Source organism: Herpailurus yagouaroundi, unplaced genomic scaffold (genome assembly GCF_014898765.1).
Source record: "Herpailurus yagouaroundi ecotype Mexico unplaced genomic scaffold, PumYag 195, whole genome shotgun sequence".
NCBI lineage: Eukaryota > Metazoa > Chordata > Mammalia > Carnivora > Felidae > Herpailurus > Herpailurus yagouaroundi.
The window spans coordinates 16,424,890-16,444,462 of NW_024412426.1; the positions used below are offsets into that span (position 1 = coordinate 16,424,890).

At 43.6% G+C, this 19,573-nt stretch overlaps 1 protein-coding gene across 5 annotated transcripts in view; it reads left to right on the forward strand.

Moving 5' to 3' along the window:
- The window catches only part of ASTN1 (astrotactin 1), a 304,165-nt gene that overhangs the window by 226,975 nt on the left and 57,617 nt on the right, over positions 1-19,573 (forward strand). For 4 of the 5 annotated variants that reach the window (XM_040446694.1, XM_040446692.1, XM_040446693.1 and 1 more), the window contains 2 exons: positions 5,649-5,753; positions 7,998-8,186. The exons of the other annotated variant lie outside the window; for it this stretch is intronic. In XM_040446694.1, the coding sequence (XP_040302628.1) occupies positions 5,649-5,753; positions 7,998-8,186 (294 nt within the window). The remainder of the gene's footprint in view (positions 1-5,648; positions 5,754-7,997; positions 8,187-19,573) is intronic. 5 annotated transcript variants of the gene reach the window in all.

Here is a 19,573-nt window from a genome sequence, read left to right on the forward strand (position 1 = left end):
GGGGACAGAGAGAGACAGAGCATGAACGGGGAAGGGGCAGAGAGAGAGGGAGACACAGAATCGGAAACAGGCTCCAGGCTCTGAGCCATCAGCCCAGAGCCCGACGCGGGGCTCGAACTCATGACCTCGAGATCATGACCTGGCTGAAGTCGGACGCTTAACCGACTGCGTCACCAGGCGCCCCCCTGTCTCCTGTTTAAAGGTCCACCGAGACTTCATGCGTAGTAGTTTATTGTGGAGGTGAGGGGACTTTGCTTCAGTCACTAGGCTGGGAGGACAGAGAGGAGTCCTGGATACCACCTGAGGCATTTTTGGAGGAGTGAGGAGAGATCTGAGAAACATCAGAAGAGCACGTTCGACTCTACGTCTGTGGGAATGAGGAACAAATCCAAGCCCAGTCCTCATCCACAACAGAAACTTCTTTCCCTTCTGTACCCTTGGGCCTCTCCTAGTCTGGCATAGTGGACATAAAAGGAGTAGAAGGATGTCCATATAGATCATTTACACTTGTCATGGCCTTGAGAGAGTGAAGTCTAACATTTGTTGCACAAAGGTTCAATCTTGCTTTTTTAAAAGCCCAGAATGACTAGAAGAATTCAAGAGACGTTTGACCAAATGTCTCCTATATTAACTTTCTAGTTCTGGTAACATTTTAATCGTATCTTTCCTGAGAGTCACATAGAGAATATCATATCATGTTGCCCTAGGTGCTATTATAGGTTATAATGCCCATAAACCTACAAGCTTAGAAGATTTTAGAGCTAAAGTGATCTTCAGAAGCTTCAATATCAGCATTTACAAGCATGGTGGTGTTTTTTCATGAAAAATCAGTGCTCTACTATAAATAGGTTCTTCCTTGAAATATTGTTTAGAAAGACTATAGTATCTACCTCTCAGCAATTTGCAACTCCTTAGCATAGAGAGAGCAGGTCCCAAGAAGCCCTGTAGCAATGAAATCCCTTCTGCCTCACTTAACCCAGCAATTCCCAAACCTGTTTAACTAGAGAACGTTTTACACCTAATAGCCATTTCCATCTTTCAGAATATTGGTTGGAAGAACATACTGGAAAATAATTGATTTTTGTGCTTTATCTTGCTGAATGCTTCCCTCTTCATCACGGAACACATGGGTGGCTCAGTCAGTTCAGCATCCAGTTTCGGCTCAGGTCATGATCTCACGGCTCATGAGTTTGAGCTCCGCATCGGGCTCTGTGCTGATAGCTCAGAGCCTGGAACCTGCTTCAGGTTCTGTGTCTCCTTCTCTCTCTCTGCCCCTCCCCTGCTCATGCTCTCTCCCTCTCTCTCTTTCAAAAATAAATAAAGCAAACATTTAAAAAAGTAAAAAAATATAAGAGTTGAGAACCCTGAGCTTTGCCAGCCTTTTTTGTGTTGTAAGTTGTGTGGAAATAAATGAAGAGCAGCCAACTTAAAACAGGTGAAGGCTGTTTATTCAGAGCTTGCTATAGCAAGAGACTTAGCCGCTGTCACTTGCATTTTGGCCAAGACTGAAGGGCTGACAGAGGAGTAGGAAAGCTGCAGAGGAAAGAAGGGAGGGCCTCGGATGTGCCCAGGTTGGACGCTTTTGGTATGAGGGTGGGCCAACTACCTGGGAGTGAGGCATTCCAGGTAGATGTTTAGGGGCACGTAGGTCGGACCTAAGTTGGGAGCAACAGCAAAGATAGGAATGCTGTCAGGTATCAGTCAAGTCCTGGTCATGTTGGGCCACTTTTTACAGGGCTTATTGTTTGGCTTCCTGGACTGGTTGACAGAGATAGTGGTCTGACTTCTAGAAGTCTGATTTATAGATAGTAGACTAGCTTCTTGGGGTGCTTACTGTAGATAATAGTTTGGTTTCCTGAGCTTTTTGCTGCAGATTAAGGGTCGGAGTTCTATTTTTATATATGGTCTGGCCAATGCCTGTCTGTATTTTGAGTCTCTCAGTTGAGAAAAAGAAGAAACCAGAGGCAGACCAAGGAGGGAGAGGAGGCTGCTGGTTACATTTATGGGCCAGTGGGTGCCATAATTATTAAACCTGTGTAAAGATTTAGAGCTCTGATCTTTTTGGAACTTCTTCGGGTTCATCTGAAGGAAACAGACTTTTAAAACTTCTGGGCAGAATACATTTCCCTGACATTTCAAATAAAATAACAGGAGAAACCAATCTTCCTTCCTTCCTAGTTTCTTCCCTCCCTCCCTCCCTCCCTCCCTCCCTCCCTCCCTCCCTCCTTCTCTTCCTTCCTTCCTTCCTTCCTTCCTTCCTTCCTTCCTTCCTTCCTTCCTCCCTCCCTTCCTCCCTTCCTCCCTCCCTTCCTTCCTTCCTTCCTTCCTTCCTTCCTTCCTTCCTTGTTTCTTCCTTCCATCTTTTCTTCATTTCTCTCTTTCTTTCTTGATTGTGCATAAATCAATTCAGTCATTCTTTTTTTCAAGCATAGATAGGGGAAAGTATGTTCTTTCTCAAGAAAACATAGTCAGATATTTTGTTTGAAAAAAAGAGTCATTGAGAGCTGTGTCCCAAATAATAAAAATAAAAATAGAATAGAATAGAATAGAATAGAATAGAATAGAATAGAATAAAATAAAATAAAATAAAATAAAATAAAATAAAATAAAATAAGAAACTAGAACTGACTGCATGTCAAGGGCACACTGAGAAAGAATCCTATGACCTGGCTAGAAAGCATATACTTTAAAATACCCCTTTCTTCCTAACTAATGGACATATTATCCACATGCAGGCACAAAATAACACCTCCCAAGCACTGATGGTTCTGTAACTGTCTCCTGATCATGGTGGAGCCAAAATGCACTCAGTAGGATTGTTGTTCAGCAGCTAAGTGACAGCTAAGTGACAGTGAACTTGGCTCATCCTGAGTGAATATGGGACACTGTTACCCCTTCCTAACCCCTGACATCCCTGCCATAATTTTCTTTCCTCTGTTGTTCTGAACTAAAGCCTAGGAATTTATCTTAAAAGCATCTATAAAGAAATGTCAAGCTTATACAATTAGGGGTGATGGGGCAGAAGACAACATTATAGAAGCCATGTGTGTGTATAATACTTTATCTTATCCCAACATACCCTTTATACCCATAACTTTACTGGGTTCTGGCAGCCCACCTGTAAAGCAGGCAAGATGAATACCGTTATCGCCACTTTTCAGATAGGAGAGTGGAAACCTAGGATTTGCCCAGCCCAAAGTCACACAGCTGGTTGGAATCTCAGGATTGAAAAGGAAGCAATAGATCGCCTCTGCTAAGCCTCTGCCTTTACAGATGAAACCTCCAGCAACCAAAAGATCCCCCAGCTAGGTCGCCAGAGAGGAACTCAGCTAGAGCAACATGGCCAGTGTTAGAACTGCATGTCCTGCCTGTTCCTTTTCCCATCGGGAAGCAGCTCCATTAAAGGGAATGTGTTCCAATATACTGAAAAGGCTTCATTGATTGGACTTGCTCACTTTTTTATTAATAGTCTTTTTGAAATAACCGCAAGCTAGTGAGCCGACGTAACTAGAGAACGCGCGTTACGTACAATGGTTCTACAAAGAGTGCACGTTTTGTGCTCTACCAAAATGTGCCTTTGAGGTATGTGACTGGGATGTTAATCCTGTAAAGTTAGAATTTCATTTATATGCCTTTAAAATTAACATAAGGGGGTGGTGCTCGAGTGACTCTGTCGGTTAAGCGTCCAGCTCTTGGTTTCTGTTCGGGTCACGATCTCACGGCTTCGTGGGTTCGAGCCCCGCTGACAGCAATGGAGCCTGCTTGAGATTCTCTCTCTCCCTCGTTCTCTGCCCCTCCCCTGCTCATGCTGTCTCTAACTCTCTCAAAATAAATAAATAAACTTTAAAAACTAAAACTAAAACTAAAATTAACATAAAGGTTAAAAGCCAAAGTATGACTGTTGTCACCAAGCTTAATGCCCCGAAAGAAGAACATTTGAAAGAAAAAAAAGTACGGAAAACCTTCTTTTAGCTTCAAGTAACTTCTCTTTGATGGCCTGACATGAAATTTAAGCAATTGATTCATTAAGTGCCCCTTCTGACCTTTTTTTCTTTTTGCCTCACCAATAATTATTCTTGTATGATTCACACAGAAATGGAAATTTGGTAGTCACTCAGCTAATTTGACCAGAGTTGACAAGCAGCTAATTAATCCCACCCCCTCTTCATCCAGTTTATGTATTAAATTAGCTGATTTCGCCTCACGGAAGCATGGGTCAAAATGGTAGGGTAACTCACTGCGTATGTGTTATCGCCATTACATTTATACACATTATATTAAAACACACTATCTATCTAAATTTTCTATACATATTGCCATTATATTTATGTACATATACATATATGCGTATGTGGTACGCGTATACATATATGTACATAAATGTATATGTACATTATGTACATATATGTATATGCACATATCACATACGCATATACGTATATATTTATTCCTATAACTTACACACACAGCAAATATTAGGCATAGAAATGAAGCTAAAATTGGTTTTCTAAACTTAGCATGGTGTTTTTTTTTAAATTTCTTACAGCACAATTATTTTGTTTCTGTAGAGTTTTATATGTATCATAATGACTGGAATTCAAATAGGGTGCCCCTCCTTCTCCAAGGTGCTCAAGCAAGAATAGCCTGTTTTATCTTCTCTAAGCACCTACAAGGATGTGCTTATTGAGAATGACTTTGGACAAGTGCCTTGGCTTCTCAGAGCCTCAGTTCTCCCATTGGTAAAAAGGGAGACCACAAATAAAGTGTCTGTCATACTGTCTGGCACATAGATGGCACTCAATACAGGGCCACCCTGCCCCTTAATGACTCAGTCACGCTGACCCTGTCCCTCCTGGTGAAGAAGAAATAAGCATTATCAGCTTCAGAGTAATTAAAACTTAAATACTGAACACAAATCAGTTAAATGGGACAGAAAAATCAATGTTATCAGGTACGTGAGCTGAGTCAATTACTGCAGCTATTAAAGAGAGTGAAAATCTGGTGTGTTGCAGTAAGCCTTGCGTTTCATATAAATTTACTCAGGGAATATTGTAGTAGAACGGTTAAGAACAGGGGCACCTGGGTGGCTCAGTCGGTTGGGCATCCGACGTCGGCTCAGGTCATGATCTCATGGTTCATGAGTTCAAGCCCCTTGTCGGGCTCTGTGCTAACAGCTCAGAGCCTGGGGCCTGCTTCCGATCCTGTGTCTCCCCTTCTCTCTCTGACCCTCCCCCACTCGTACTCTGCGTTTCTCATTCTCTCTCAAAAATAAACATTAAAAAAAAAAAAGAACGGTTAAGAGCACCACCCTGCCTCAGAGACATCTGGATCTCCACCCTGGCTCTAGCTGGTGGCCTAGGGCCCATATGCAGACACCCTCTCTGAGCTTCAGTTTCTGCATTTATAAAACGCAGATAATAACACCTGTCTGGTGACAATCAAGTGACTTTATACATGCAGAGTGCTTAGCAAAATGTCTGCCACAGAATAAGTGTTCAGAAAATGATAGCTGTTGTCACTGTGATTCCAGAAATTCTCTCCATCAAAGAATGCTTTCTCATTCTCTCACAATGACACCTGCTAACCTAGTAGACTTGGGACCTGTGAATCAATTGCACACACTGAGCCCGCGTCTCCTCTACCCCTAGGGATGGTGAACTTCAGTGAGGTGTCTGGATACCCTGTGCTGCAGCACTGGAAGGTCCGGTCTGTGATGTACCACATCAAACTCAACCAAGTGGCCGTCTCTCAGGGTGAGCACCGCAGCAAGCCGTCCGTCCCACTGGCTCCTGGGGCTTAGAATTCTTTCCAAGGGCACAAGCCTTTTATCCCATTGTTGAAGAAGCAGTCTAAAATGTAGCCACTTCAGCGAGATACATAACCTGTTCACTCAGATTCACCCTTAAGGACAAGCCCCTGGAATCAGATCCTTGTCTAAGTATAGATTAAATTTTTGCACATTTTATCATGGACCGAAGAAGAGATGGGAAGGGCAAGGCGGGAACCGCTGAAGATAAACACCTACTTTATCATTCTTCCTGGGGTCACACAGTGTAGAGAGAGGATGTTCAAAAGCAGACTTTGTAGAAATTGACAGAATAAAACCGTCCACATGCAAAGAGCATGACTTAGAGTTTTCAGACAATGAAAGAAATAAGGGCAAAAGAGCGAGAAAGAGGAGGCTGTGGGAGAGGGGATAGAAAACCGCTTTTATGGTCACGAAATACTAGCAGGTGGGCAAAAGATAGACAGATGATAGATAACAGAGAGAGCTAGCTAATAAGTTAAGGAGTAGTGAATTCCAAAACTCAGGACAAATTGAGCCAAAACACAACAGTGAGGTGCTCGTACAAGTTTCTTGACACTTTAGCGGTCAATGCCTTGAATCAAGTTTTTCCTAGCACTTAAGCTATTTGAATGTGTGATTTGCAGATGGGAAAGCTGCTACAGACAAGGCCTTAATACAGGTGCGCATCTCCATTCCACGTCATCCCCTGGGACCAGGAGAACGTTACGCGCATTCTTTCTCCGAAGCTACCTAAAGAACATGCCAGATGTGAAGTTTATGCCATAGGGTCTTGTTTCTCTGTGTTGGGTGGAAAGGTAACTGGAGCCAGATGACATTGTTGGCACAGGAGGACAAGACAAGGAGGGACCTTTGGGTCAACAACAGAAAGGCAGAGTCTTAGCGCCAGCAGGAGAGCCGTAAAAGGTAGGGGACAGGTAGAGAAGCATAAAGAGGAAATGAGCCATATCCTCACGGAAGGAAAGCTTTACGTCTAGGGAAAGAAACTGCATTAAGGATGTAGAACATGTCCATAGGACACAAGGGGGCCCAGAACTTTATTTTGACGTGAAAGAGTTCTTGGCAGGAAGGGATTGGGATGGGGAATCTTCCTGAAGTAAACTCTGCTGGTACAGAAAATCCTTGAAAGAACTAAGCTGCTCTTCCTTCTCGGGAAATGTAGCAGTAGAGAATTTGGCCTGTTCACGTGCTGAGTTTGCAGCCAGCACAGGTGCTGTGCACATCAAGGGCTGACGGGGGGACATCTCTGTTGCCACATGCCTTTCAAAGCCACAGGTGGCATCACAGGTGATGTGGACTTCTGCACTAAGGGTCTTGAGCCTGGGCCGGGCTCGGCCTTGTCCTGTTAGGACACAGGTGTGTACAGAGAAAGTCAGACTAAAGCTGGCCAGGTTCAGAAGGCATTGGGTTTGGAAAATTTGTTGTGGGCTCTCTTTCTGACAGGTGTAATTCTCCTAAACAGGGAAAACGAATCTGTGGAGATGTGGCTGGGGAGGAGGGTGTCGGGGCGGGGTGGGGGGAATAGATCCTTTCCTCCATTTGGTATTTCCCTGTTTGTACACTTTTGATTTTCTGAAATAAATATGAATAGTGTATTAGGGACTTTCCTTACTCCTCTTCTTCCATTATCTTCCCATTACCAGTGTCTGTGTCTGAAGGCAATATTCTGTCTCCAGAAACTCTTTTGGTCATTACCCACAGTTAGAAGACATTTTTTTACACTGCGACCTTGTGCATATGCACACCCCCACATACGCACAAAAGAAGTTTCATGAAACAGTACATCATCTTACGATGTGAAATGTTCTTCGCTGGTATTTGTGTTTCTATTTTAGACTATGCTATTCTTTTTTTTTTTTTAATGCTATTATTTGAGCTCACTAATTTGATGTCATGACTTGTGATTTGAAAAAGAAAACCCAAGATTGACTGAAGCGGGGCGTTAGATTTGGCAATGTAATGCCTGCATGAAGCTAACAGCATAACCAACTGCCTTGAAAAAATACTCATTTAGGGACTAAAGTGTCTGACGTAGCTAACTGGAGAAGTTCACCTGATACTTCAGCCAGCTCTCCAGCATCACTTTGGGCCACAGAGGTACTTCCGCTTTTGAGGCTGAGTGGCCTGGGAATCCAGATGCTCCCCACCCTGTGAGACCTCACTCTTACTTTTGGGTGATATTTCTCTGTAGCCCTCAGCAATGCGCTCCACTCCCTGGATGGAGCTACGTCTCGTGGGGATTTTGTGGCCCTGTTGGACCAGTTTGGCAACCACTACATCCAGGAAGCTATCTACGGCTTTGAGGAGTCCTGTTCCATCTGGTACCCAAACAAGCAGGTGCAGCGGCGACTCTGGCTGGAATATGAAGACATCAGCAAAGGTGAGTGATGTGCTCACCAGCATATTCTACACCCTTGCAGGTACGGCTGTCTAGGTGCAAATCATGGGACCAAAATAAAGGAGTCTGTTGGCAAAGGACTAATTCAGATGCTGTCTTGATGCTCTGCGTCTATCCTTAAAATTGCCAGGGTTGATATGTTTGGGGAAACTTTAGATACAGGTTGGGGTCAAAACTGTATGGTCACTTTGTGAGTTACCATGAAAAGAGTCCACTAAGGGTATTTACCAGTCCCTGTGCATTCACGGCAAGGGCAAAGTATTCGACTGTTCTCATGGAATGTGGGAGGAGCAAGAGAGCGTCGCAGTCTCCACCACTTTCTGCTTCTCACCCCATCCTGCCCTATCTTTAGGCCCATTTTTTCCCCACTGATTTGTGCTAAGAGGAAATCTCCATTGGCTCAAGTGTTTATAAAGCTCTGAACAACAGCTGTACAAATAAATCCTTGTCTACTCTTGGATAGCCGGTTAGTATTCTGTCCAAGTAAGTATAAGAAATTGGAGTTATTCAAACCTTTTGAATTCACCTTCTGGTATGGGAGGAGTACTGGCTGGCAAATAATGTATTCTGATCAACCAAGACTGATGTAGAATCGCCACTCGTGGAATTTCTTCCGAGCTTACCCTCATGGCATTCTGATGAGGCCGAGTTATAGATGTGCGAGTTGCTAAAGGGCAAGCCATGAAATTAGTGCAATGGAAACTCAAGAAGTAAGTCATCCTAAGATTTAATGATCAAGAGTCCCTCTGAAATGAGGGGACCCCTGTGTCAGCAGTGCTGGACTGGGAAAATGTGCCCCCATGGCTGAGATGCTCTTCACTCTCTGAGCTCCATAGAAATTTCTGTTTTGTCTCACTTGATGGGTAGCAGAGGCATGAGGGCCTCTATTCCGGCTCATCCTTTTCTTCCAGAAGCAGTAAGAGGCTTGTGTCTGGGCTCCCAGTTGTTGCAGGCATTTCCCTCCAAGCCCTGATTCCTCTAAACCCGAGAACATAATCACAGGCTTCTAGTATCCTTTCAAACTTCAGTCTCCTAATACTGTTCTATTCCAATTTGCCAAGAAAGGAGTGTCATGTAAGCAAATGTAGATAAGACCAGTTCCAGCTGGCAAAGCTTTCTTACATTTCTATGCCAGAGCCTAATGATTGAACCAAAAGGCTAATTCCTCCCCTGCTTCTGTTTGCCAGTGGTTCAGGGATGGCCAGGTTCTGTGACTACAGGGAAATGAGCCTGACCTTCCCCTGTATTCCTGGTTCTGTTCTTTGCTTCTATCCTGAACACTGCAATGTCCTTGAAGTTAAACCCTGAGCCCAGGAGGGAGGTGTATCCGTGACCTTGGCACTACGCCTTCCCATCTTGATCTCAAGCCATTCTCAAGTTCATTTTGTCACAGTCCAACTGGTGACTCTAGTTCTCATAAGTATTATGTATACAATACCTTGCCTGTTACTGATCTCAGAAGATATTCAAACATTTTTGTATGTCTACTTTGACATCTCTCAGTTATCCATGGGTACCACCCCCCTCCCAAGTCTTACCTCTGCGTCATAGAGTTTATCTCTTTTATTGTTTGGTCTGCTTACTACTCTTAAATATTTTTCTCCTCCGTAGGCACTAATTTCCTTTTCTTCCAAAAGAAGGATGCTCCTGATGAAGACTTACAAATACGTAAAACGAAGGAAGATTTTCTTCCACTTTTCTGCACTCTGAGAGGGTTGCTCCAGGATGGGATTTATACGCTAGGGGTGACGAGTGTTCTGAGAGGGCTGGACCTACCATGACATAAAAGTGCCATCTTCTTGGACTCGAGTCCCTTGATTATATGTTCTTGTCCGCTCTAACTTTCAAAACCTTCTAGTGGAAAGGGATTCTCTATTGCTCACTTTTGCACCTGTGATCAGATGCCTAAAATTACTCACAGATTGAATAAGGAAGGAGATTTATTAGGAGTGAAACGAAATGGAAAATGCATAGGACTTAAGGGTTGGATCTCTAGAATTCGTCAGGTGACTTTTGCTTCGTCAGTTAACGGCCCGGACCTCCCCTGTAATGCCCTCTGTGGTTCCTCCCAGCTCCGAGAGTGTATGGATCCTTACACGTCCCTCTTTATGTGAACAGCTTTCTCAGGTCAGACATTAGAATAAAGACTTCCCTCTTCTCTGTACAAATCACTGCACAGTTTCTCAAAGGTATGTGTCATGCCTTATTCAACTTTAAATCCCCAGGGTCTGACACAGAGCCGGGCACATGGTAAGTCTCCAACAGTTGTTTACTGTGGTTGTTGTTAGTGGTGATGGAGGCAGTTATGGTGGCAGCGGGTGGTGATGGCGGTGGCTGCGGCTGTGGGAATGGTAGGAAAAGCCCTTCTTATGCGGCAGCTTTCCAAGTGGGTTTTATTATAGACATGCAAAGTGCTCCAGTTCTGCCTGGCTGACGGAAACTCACAGATGGATATTTTTGGCCAGATCCTCAGAAGCCAGCCTTTCATTCATCACTCACCTATTTGTCACACTACCGCTACATGGTGTGGCCACACCAATATTGAGGAGTATCTGTCTTTCAATAAGTCTGACTGAAACCTGTGAAAAATAAACTCCCGCTTATTGTTCAGGATTAGCGTATCCTAAATTTTTTTTTTTTACAGAGCAAATAAGGACTACCAGATGTTGAGGGAGTAGTTTATATATCCCTTCTCTTCTTCCTCAGCTTCTTTTTTGACTCTTCAGATTATTATTATTTGCTTTCAATCCCTGTCACCCTACAGAAATAGTGGAGAAGGAAATCAAGGGCTTCTCAGTCAGAGGTTTACTTTTCCATTCGGTGACCGTTTTATCTATGTCAGCTGAAGAATTTGTCCCTCTTGACCAGGTCTGTCATCTTGAAAATCCTCTCTTCCGTTCAAGTCCCTGATTCTGTTCCCTCTAGATTCTCTTCATAAATCTTTGGCCTTTGTTTCTCGGCCTTTCTCCCCTTCCTCCTCTGAAGAAATTATTTACATCTTGCTTGTTTTCCAGAATTTCATCTTTAATGTTCATCTCTTCTTCCCCGTTGCTGGGTGATTCTCTTCTGTGTCTACCTTAGCCTACATCTCTGAGATTTTGAAACCTTGCCCTTGAGTGTTGAGCATTTCTACCTGGATATATGCTCTAGGGACCTCAGCGGTCACCATCTCTTTTCTCTGTACCCACTAGTAGATTTGTGCACTGCAACGATGGGTCAAAATGCAAAGTGGGGAGTACGTCCAGATGCTCTCCTCCGTCCTCCACACTCACTCATTTACAAAGTTCTGTTCTTCTTACCACCCAAATACTTCTTCAACAGGTGTAGGTTCTCCTGTCCATGTCTCGAAGCCATATGAGCTTATGGTATCAGCTCTCACAAGAAAAACTGAAATTGCGTCCTCACGTGTCTCCTTTTCTTCAGTTTCCTTCCACTCTAGTCCACTCAACATCATACTGTTATCTTCTTAAAATGCCACTTAATCATGAGACTCTTCAGCTTGAAGCTGTTCACTCACCCCTGGCTGCCTTCTCAACGTGAGCATGACCTCACTCCTGGTATTAGTTCCCTTGGGCTGCGATAACAAATCACAAACTAAGTGGCTTAAAACAACAGAAATTTATTCCCTGACTATTCTGGGGGCCAGAGGTTCAAACACAGTGTCAATAGGCCAAACTAAAGGTATCAATAAGGTGGCTCCTTCCGGAGGCTCCAGGGGAGAATTCCTTCCTTGCCCCTTCCAGCTTCTCAAGACCACTGTATTCCCTGGTTTCTGGCCGTCTCCATCTTTAAGATGTGTCACTCCAATCTCTGAGTCACCTGGCTGTCTGCCAGGACTCCTACCTGCTTCTTCTTTCTTTTTTTTTTTTAAATTTTTTTATGTTTATTTTTTATTTTTGAGAAAGAGAGAGACAGAGCACAAGCAGGAGAGGGGCAGAGAGAGAGAGAGAGACATAGAATATGAAGCAGGCTCCAGGCTCTGAGCTGTCAGCACAGAGCCCGACACGGGGCTCGAACCCACAAACCGTGAGATCATTGGCGCTCAACCGACTGAGCCACCCAGGCGCCCCCTGCTTCTTCTTTCTTGTAAGGACCCTTTGGATTACATTGGGCCCATGCAGATAATCCAGGATAATCTCCCTATCTCAAGAGTCTTAATTTAAGCGTATCAGCAAAGTCCCTCTTGCCATTCACAGGTGACAGTCACAGGTTCCGGGGATCAGGCCCTGGGCATCTTTGGGAGCCCTTTCCAGCCTGCTACATCTCTGCCCTCTGCAGCTGCTGCATCACTGACCACTCCATGACCCAAGTATCCTCCACTCTGATGATAACAAGGCTGCTCGCTCTCAATCCCAAACCCTTGCATTTGCTTCCAGACAGTGAAAGGCTTTAGAGGCTCCCTCCCTGCCCCAGTCCAAGGCCCTAGATAAGTTTCTGTCTCACTCAGAAATTTTCTCTTGGGTCCCTGTCTTGTCTCCTCTTGGGGCTCTCTGTTTTTCTCCTTTCCCAGGTGTCCGTTCAGTTGTCTAATTTCTGGAAGGATCTCCCTCTCTCCTTAGCCCCTCAGGATCAGCAAATGAGTCTTTCCGGCTCTGAATTCTGTTTCTTGCTTTTGTTTTTTAATTGCCCTCTCCAGCTCTATAAATTGCCATTTGCAATTAAATGATACCCAGTCCCAGGCTCAGGCCCCAACTCTGGGTCCAGGGTCAGGGTTTGGAAGAGGGCTTGGAGACTTTTCCACACTTCTGAGCCTGTGGGCATGTGCTGCCTGTCTCACGTTGTCCTCTGTCCCACCTCCATTCCACTGTCCCCTCCTTCCTGCTCTCCCAGCTGACGGAAGCTCACCTGCCACCCCTCCCACCACCCCTTCCCAGATGCTCTGGGTGGAGTTCTTTGCTGCCTCTTAAAGCCCCTTGTATCCTATCCTATCCCCCCAGCAGCACTCTTCGCATTTCTCTGTGTGGCCATTTCCCTCTAGGACTGTCTCCCGCGATAATGGATGGCACAGCACTTACCCTGTTTCTCTCTCTCTCTCTCTCTCTCTCTCTCTCTCTCTCTTTTTTTTTTTTTTTTGGTTTAAAAAGATTATTTATTTAAAAAATCTAGAACGTATAAAACAGAATAAAGTGAAAAATAAATCTTCCTCCCACTCTTAGTTCCCAGTATTCCAGTTCCACACCCCAGAGGCAGCCAGGCAACTGTTGCTAGTTTACTGTCTATCCATCCAGAGAGGTTCCATCCGTAGCCATTTGCAAGTGAACAAAGCAAATCGCAGAAGAGTAGATATATTAGGGTCTCATCCATTTTAAAAATTATACATATAAATATATGCCAATATGCACTATATAAATATACATGTATAATCTTCTAATCTGTCACTAAATATGTATATGTGTATATAGTATGTCCATGTATATATATACCTATATAGAGAGAAACATATGTATATAATCTCAAAATAGCTTTGTGTGTGTGTGTGTGTGTGTGTGTGTGTGTGTGTGTGTATACACACATTATCTGTTTGCTCCAAGATTAGGGCTATGGGGTAGAGACTTTTATTTTTTGTACTAAAAAATTCTGTATTGCTTTTCCCACAATAAGCACGTGCCACTTTTTTAATGTTTATTTATTTGTGAGAGAGACAGAGCATGAACAGGGAAGGGGCAGAGAGAGAGAGGGAGACCCAGAATCCGAAGCAGGCTCCAGGCTCTGAGCTGTCAGCACAGAGCTCGATACAGGGCTTGAACCCATGAGCCGAAGTCAGACGCTTAACTGACTGAGCCACCCAGGTGCCACAAGCATGTGCCACTTTTACAATAAAACTCTTTTAACACATGGAAAAAAATACATTCTGAAAAGTTTGTGTTACCGTGGAGCGGAGACTTACAAAGGTAACTTAAAAAACAAAACAAAACAAAACAAAACGTACTGTTGTATCTACAGAGAGCTGAACTTGGGATAGAAATCTGGGAGGAAGTGCAAAACAATGTCATCATTTCCTATTGGTATTTGACTCTGCATCCCTGACGCAGTGCCTGGCATATAATTAGCATCCACTGTTTTTGAAGGAATGAATCCTTTATTTTGTTCATACTTCAAAAGAAACCAGTAAAGAGTTACAGATCTGTAGATTCTGGAGAAATGACCAAAGGAAAAAAAAAGGAAAGAAAGAAAACATCAAATCTTCTTCAAATAAGAACTTCCAAGGGCTTAATTTTCATCCTCCACCTGACACACCCAGTACATACATTTTCTTTCTTTCTTTCTTTCTTTCTTTCTTTCTTTCTTTCTTTCTTTCTTTCTTTCTTTCTTTCTTTCTTTCTCTTTTCTTTTTTTTCTTTTTAATACTCCATTCAGGAGCGGATTTCCTCAGGGCTTTCTTCCTTTCCTTTTCCAATACCACTTCCATTGTTACTCAAGATCTGACCTTTGTCATTATCTTTTCTCGCCATTGCCTTGGTGCATGCACATCAGTGGGGTTATCTGGGTTGACAGGTGGGAGTTAGGAAACTCTTCCTGTCTGCTGCACTTTCTAGTCCATAATCCACTGAATTTTTGTTGTTTATTTGTTTCTAGCCAGTTGCCTCCTCTCCGTGGGGAAAGCTAAGAAGAATAGCTTCTTCTTCTTCCATGATATGCAGCTGAGGGTTGTATTGGGGGTGGGGGTGGGGTGGAGTGTAAGGTGACTCTCTAGCTCCAAGTCTTAAGTCAGATGAGAGTCAAAGGAAGAAAAGTAAACCACCTACATGGCATTGTGTTTTTACCACACAGGATGCCATGTTTTCCACTTTCCGTTGATTTGTTTTTGGGTGCATAGAGCCCGAGACAGACTCAGCTGGTCCCTTTCCCCAGAATAATGAACAGATGTCTGCCGTGGCTGAAGCAGAAACAATAGCTGGATCGGCCGCCAGCCTTCTGATCCTGGTCTGTGAGTGCTGGTCAGCAGAGACCCAGGGTGGGACACGTGACCCTGGTGCACTTTGCAGGCTAACGTACATAATCGTGGTAAATGGCATGAAAACCTGATTAAGTTCAGGACGCGACATAGAAATCCAACAAAGAGCAATAAAAGACGTTTCTATAATGCTTTATGCTTTACAACCCTAGGTTGCAAGCCAGTTCCAAAGGCTCTTTTTCTGCACATTTACAACGATGAAGTTAGCGCTCAAGTGGCAAGGCAATTATGGCATATAGCTATTTTCTTTAAATGATTAATTAATTCGTTCCTCAAACATTTGCTGAGGGCCTGCTCCACGCAAAGCCCTGTAGTGAGCAGAGAGGGGATTTAGGTTTAGAGGAGACAGCTGTTCTATGGCTTTCCCAGGCAGACGGCCTGGTGAAGGTGCTGCTGAAGCTGAGTCTGGTGGTGTCATAAACAGAGGCTTTGAAAAGGAGCTAAGCTTTCCTAAACATATGGGTGAGGTTTAATTTGAATCTTCAAGTCCCGTAGGCTCTGATGCAGAGTCCAGAGTAAACTGGATCTTTAGGCTGCAGAAAGACACCACTGTGAATAATATTACCAAATAGCATGTTATATAACTTTTCTCATTTAATCCCTAGGTCTTACCCTCCCCATTTTATAGATAAGGAAACCAAGTCTCCGAAAGCTTAAATAAATAACTTGCATGCAGTCACACAGCTAGTAAGTGGCAGAGTCAGGACACCTTCACCTCCTGACACAAACTGTGGGCAGCTGCATGCCATGTTGCCTGCCAATGGTACAAGAAGAGATTAAGGTGGGAAGTTTAGTGGACAAGATGGAGGTGGGGCCAGGACGTCATTGAAGCCAGGTCACTGGTCTAAGATGAGCGCGAAAAGGCCAGATGTCAACCCTCGTTAGACTGCATCGTGGATCCGCTGCCTTTCACTTGAGTTTTCTGGAGTTTTTGATTGTTGTGGGTTCGGGGGGCCCTGAGCAATGGCACAGTGGCCGCAGCAGTTTTTTGTTTTCCTATATGGCGGTGTTTCTCAAAATTTATTGTGCAATATGTATCACCTGGGGTCTTGTTAAAATGGGAATTCTGATCCGGTAGGTCGGGGTGGGGCCTGACATTCTGCATGTCCTGACAACTCTCACTTGATGCCAATGCTGCCTGTCCAAGGACCCGTTTTGAAGAGCAAGGTGATAGACTTGTCTCAAAGACCCAACAAGGAATGGGCTCCCCCACCGTCCTTGTTCGTCCTGTCCGGTGCAGGGGCTTTAATGATGGAGCCATGGCACGGTGGCCTCCAGGAGTCTATCCTGGTGTCATCCCCACAGAGGAGTGTCACAGATAAGAGGACTCGACTGAATGGTTTTCACTTTGGTCCAGGACTTTTCTCTGATTAAGCCATTGATCGATAGGCTTGTGGGCAGAATTGAACAGTCCTAAGCCCTCGGGTGCTAAAAGGAATTGGAAACATGCCAGTAATCAGGACTAAAGGCGATAAGCTGATTTTTCTAAACTTTGTACTATAGGCGACACTGTTCTCATATTAATATCTCAAGCGTTTTCTAGGTATTTTTAAATTTAGTATTTATGAGGCCCCAGTTTTTTTCTTCTAGAATCCACAAATGGTTATAGAATTTCATAGTTTAACATTTCATAGTTTAACATAGTTTAACATTTAACATTTTCGTTAATGGGACAATTCTGGTAGTGATATCAAATTCCTTTCATATAATTATGGGCCTGACAATAGTGACATATTGTGCATACCTACAATTTAGTAGTTAATTATATAGTATTCTGGATTATTTTCTACTCCAAGCATGTAAGCTTTGCCCTCACAACTTGATTGATTGCTTCTTGGAAGAGGGCTTATTCATTCACTTAGTCAACACCTGATTTATCTAAACATTGGTCTAGGCACTGGGCATGTAATGATGAATGACATAGAAAACTTTCCTGCTTTTGTGGAGCTTATATCCTACTGAAGAGAGACAGAGAGTGGCAGGTGACAAATAAATGAGAGCAATAATTCTAGACAGTGAGAGAGAGATATTACAAAGAAACTGAAACCAGGTGATGTGATAGAGATTGGCTGGAGGACTGGGGGCTCATGAAGATGGCGGCCACAGAAAGGCCTCAGTGATGATGATAAGGGCGTGAAGTTGAGCTGAGGCCTGGAAAAGACAAGAAGGAGCTGGCCATGCAAAGACCTGGGGACAGAACCATCCAGGCAGAGGAAATAGCAAATGCAAAGGCTTCATAATTTGTTTTTAAATTCTCATAGCTTCTAGCATAATGCTTCTAGGAGGGCATATGAAGTTACTTGGTAAATATCAGACTGATGATCAATATGCCTGTGGAAAACAGAGGAGCCTGGATTCTCTGATGGAATATGAAGAGAAGAAGCTCTGCTTCCAGCCACACTTACTCTGTTTCCTAGATTCAGCAAGCTGAGATAGGACCGGTATGTTTAGCCCATCTTCCTTATTTTGAAATTTTAATTCCAGTATAGTTAACATACAGTGTTATATTAGCCCATCCCGTGTTATCCAGCATGTAGATCAGTGCTCATGTGGGCTGGCTGTGGTAGTATAGACCAAGAGAAATAAGCATAAGGCACAATACATATATCTACCAGTATTTTGATTTCGATCTTAAGTTATGCGCTCCATTCCACAACTAATAGTTTAATCTCTGAAAAAAATGTCGGAAATAAATGTACAAGATAGATGATGAGGCAAAGGGATATTCCACATCAAATGTGAAAATCTACGCTTGACATCACTTGGGGTTTTCATGTCTTTGGGGATGAGTGCCTGTTTCTTAAGTAGTAATAGGTCTCTATCGCCCATCCGACTCTAAGGCAGTGTGTTGAGGGAAAAAGCACTGGGTAGGGAGTGAAGACCTACATTCTTGCTCTCAGCTGAACCATTAGCCAGCCTTGGCCTTGGGTAAATTACTTAACCCTCCTCAAAATAATCTTCTCACCTGTATAATAACTACCTTGAATCAGGTACTTAGAATTTCTCCTACTTCTGTGACTCTGTATACTCAGCCAGTGTTTTCTACTTCTGATAACAGAATGGAACATTTAATAATGCCTGGCTCATGGCTAAATAGGTTAATGCAACTGCTGTTACATTAAAAGGAGTTTTAGTGTAGTTGCTTTTGTAGTAAGTTCTAAAGTCAGACAGATTTCAATCAAAATTTTTATTAGCTGGGGCGCCTGGGTGGCTCAGTCGGGTAAGCATCTGACTTTGGCTCAGGTCATGGTCTCACAGCTCATGGATTTGAGCCCTGTGTCGGGCCCTGTGCTGACAGTTCAGGGCCTGGAGAATGGAGCCTGCTTTACATTCTGTGTCTCCCTCTCTGTCTGCCCCTCCCCTGCTCTCTCTCGCTCTCTCTCTCTCAAAAATGAATAAACATTAAAAAAAATTTTTTTTTAATTTTTATTAGCTGTGACTCTTGAGAAGTTTCTTTAATGGCTGTGAGCCTCAGTTTCCATGTCTATAAAATAGGGCTATCAATACTTACGTTACAAGTGAGGATTGTGTAAAGATTGAACATAATAATTATATATGCAGCACAATGTCTAGTATTCTGTAAGTGTTCAATTCAGTATAAGTCTTTTTATTATTACTATTATTAGAATTATTTTAATAAATTTGCAGCTCAGCTTTTTTTTTTTTTTTTTGAACAAAATAGTAACTGATAAGAATTTCAAAGGGATATCAGCAAAACTTGCCCTGGGTAAATTCGTGCTTCACAGAAACGCTGATGTATATTTTACAAGTCACCTACTCATCAGGCTAGTGGAACAGGGGGCCCAAACCTTCCTTCCAAACATCAGGATCAGCATCACATCCTTTGGCAACTATTTTCAGTTCCAGTTGTAGCACCCCCCTGGTGGGAAAAGATCAGGAAATAAGCACAACTCTTTTTTTGGTGGGAGTAAGGGGTGGGGGCTGTGAGAATGTGCTCTCTGTGGAAAAGGTTCCCTGGGGAGGCCTTTTTGATAAGCAGCCTGGGTGTTTCTGCCTTTTAAGTGCAAAGGAGCTGCCAGGTGCATTCCACAAAGGGAGAAAAATTCATGAATGTGTCCAGCTGTACCAGCCTTTCCTTTTACCTGTGATTCAAAGCCTCTGCCGTCTAGTTCCACTGCCTGCATACAGATGCAGACACTGATTCCTCTCGTGCCCCACAGATGGGTCCCTGGCCCTATTTACAGCCACAGTTCCAACTAAGTGATGTTGGGGCTGAGAGAGAACTCGTTAGCAGTTCGGTGTTTTGTTAGACCCCTATCTTGGCCTGGTTTCCATTAACGGACGCTTTAGAGGAACATCTACGGATCTCTGGGTTCACCCCGCATGCCAACCCCATGTCCAGCAATGTGTAATGCCACGCACAGCACCTGGCATCCAGTCGGTCAGTGTTGGT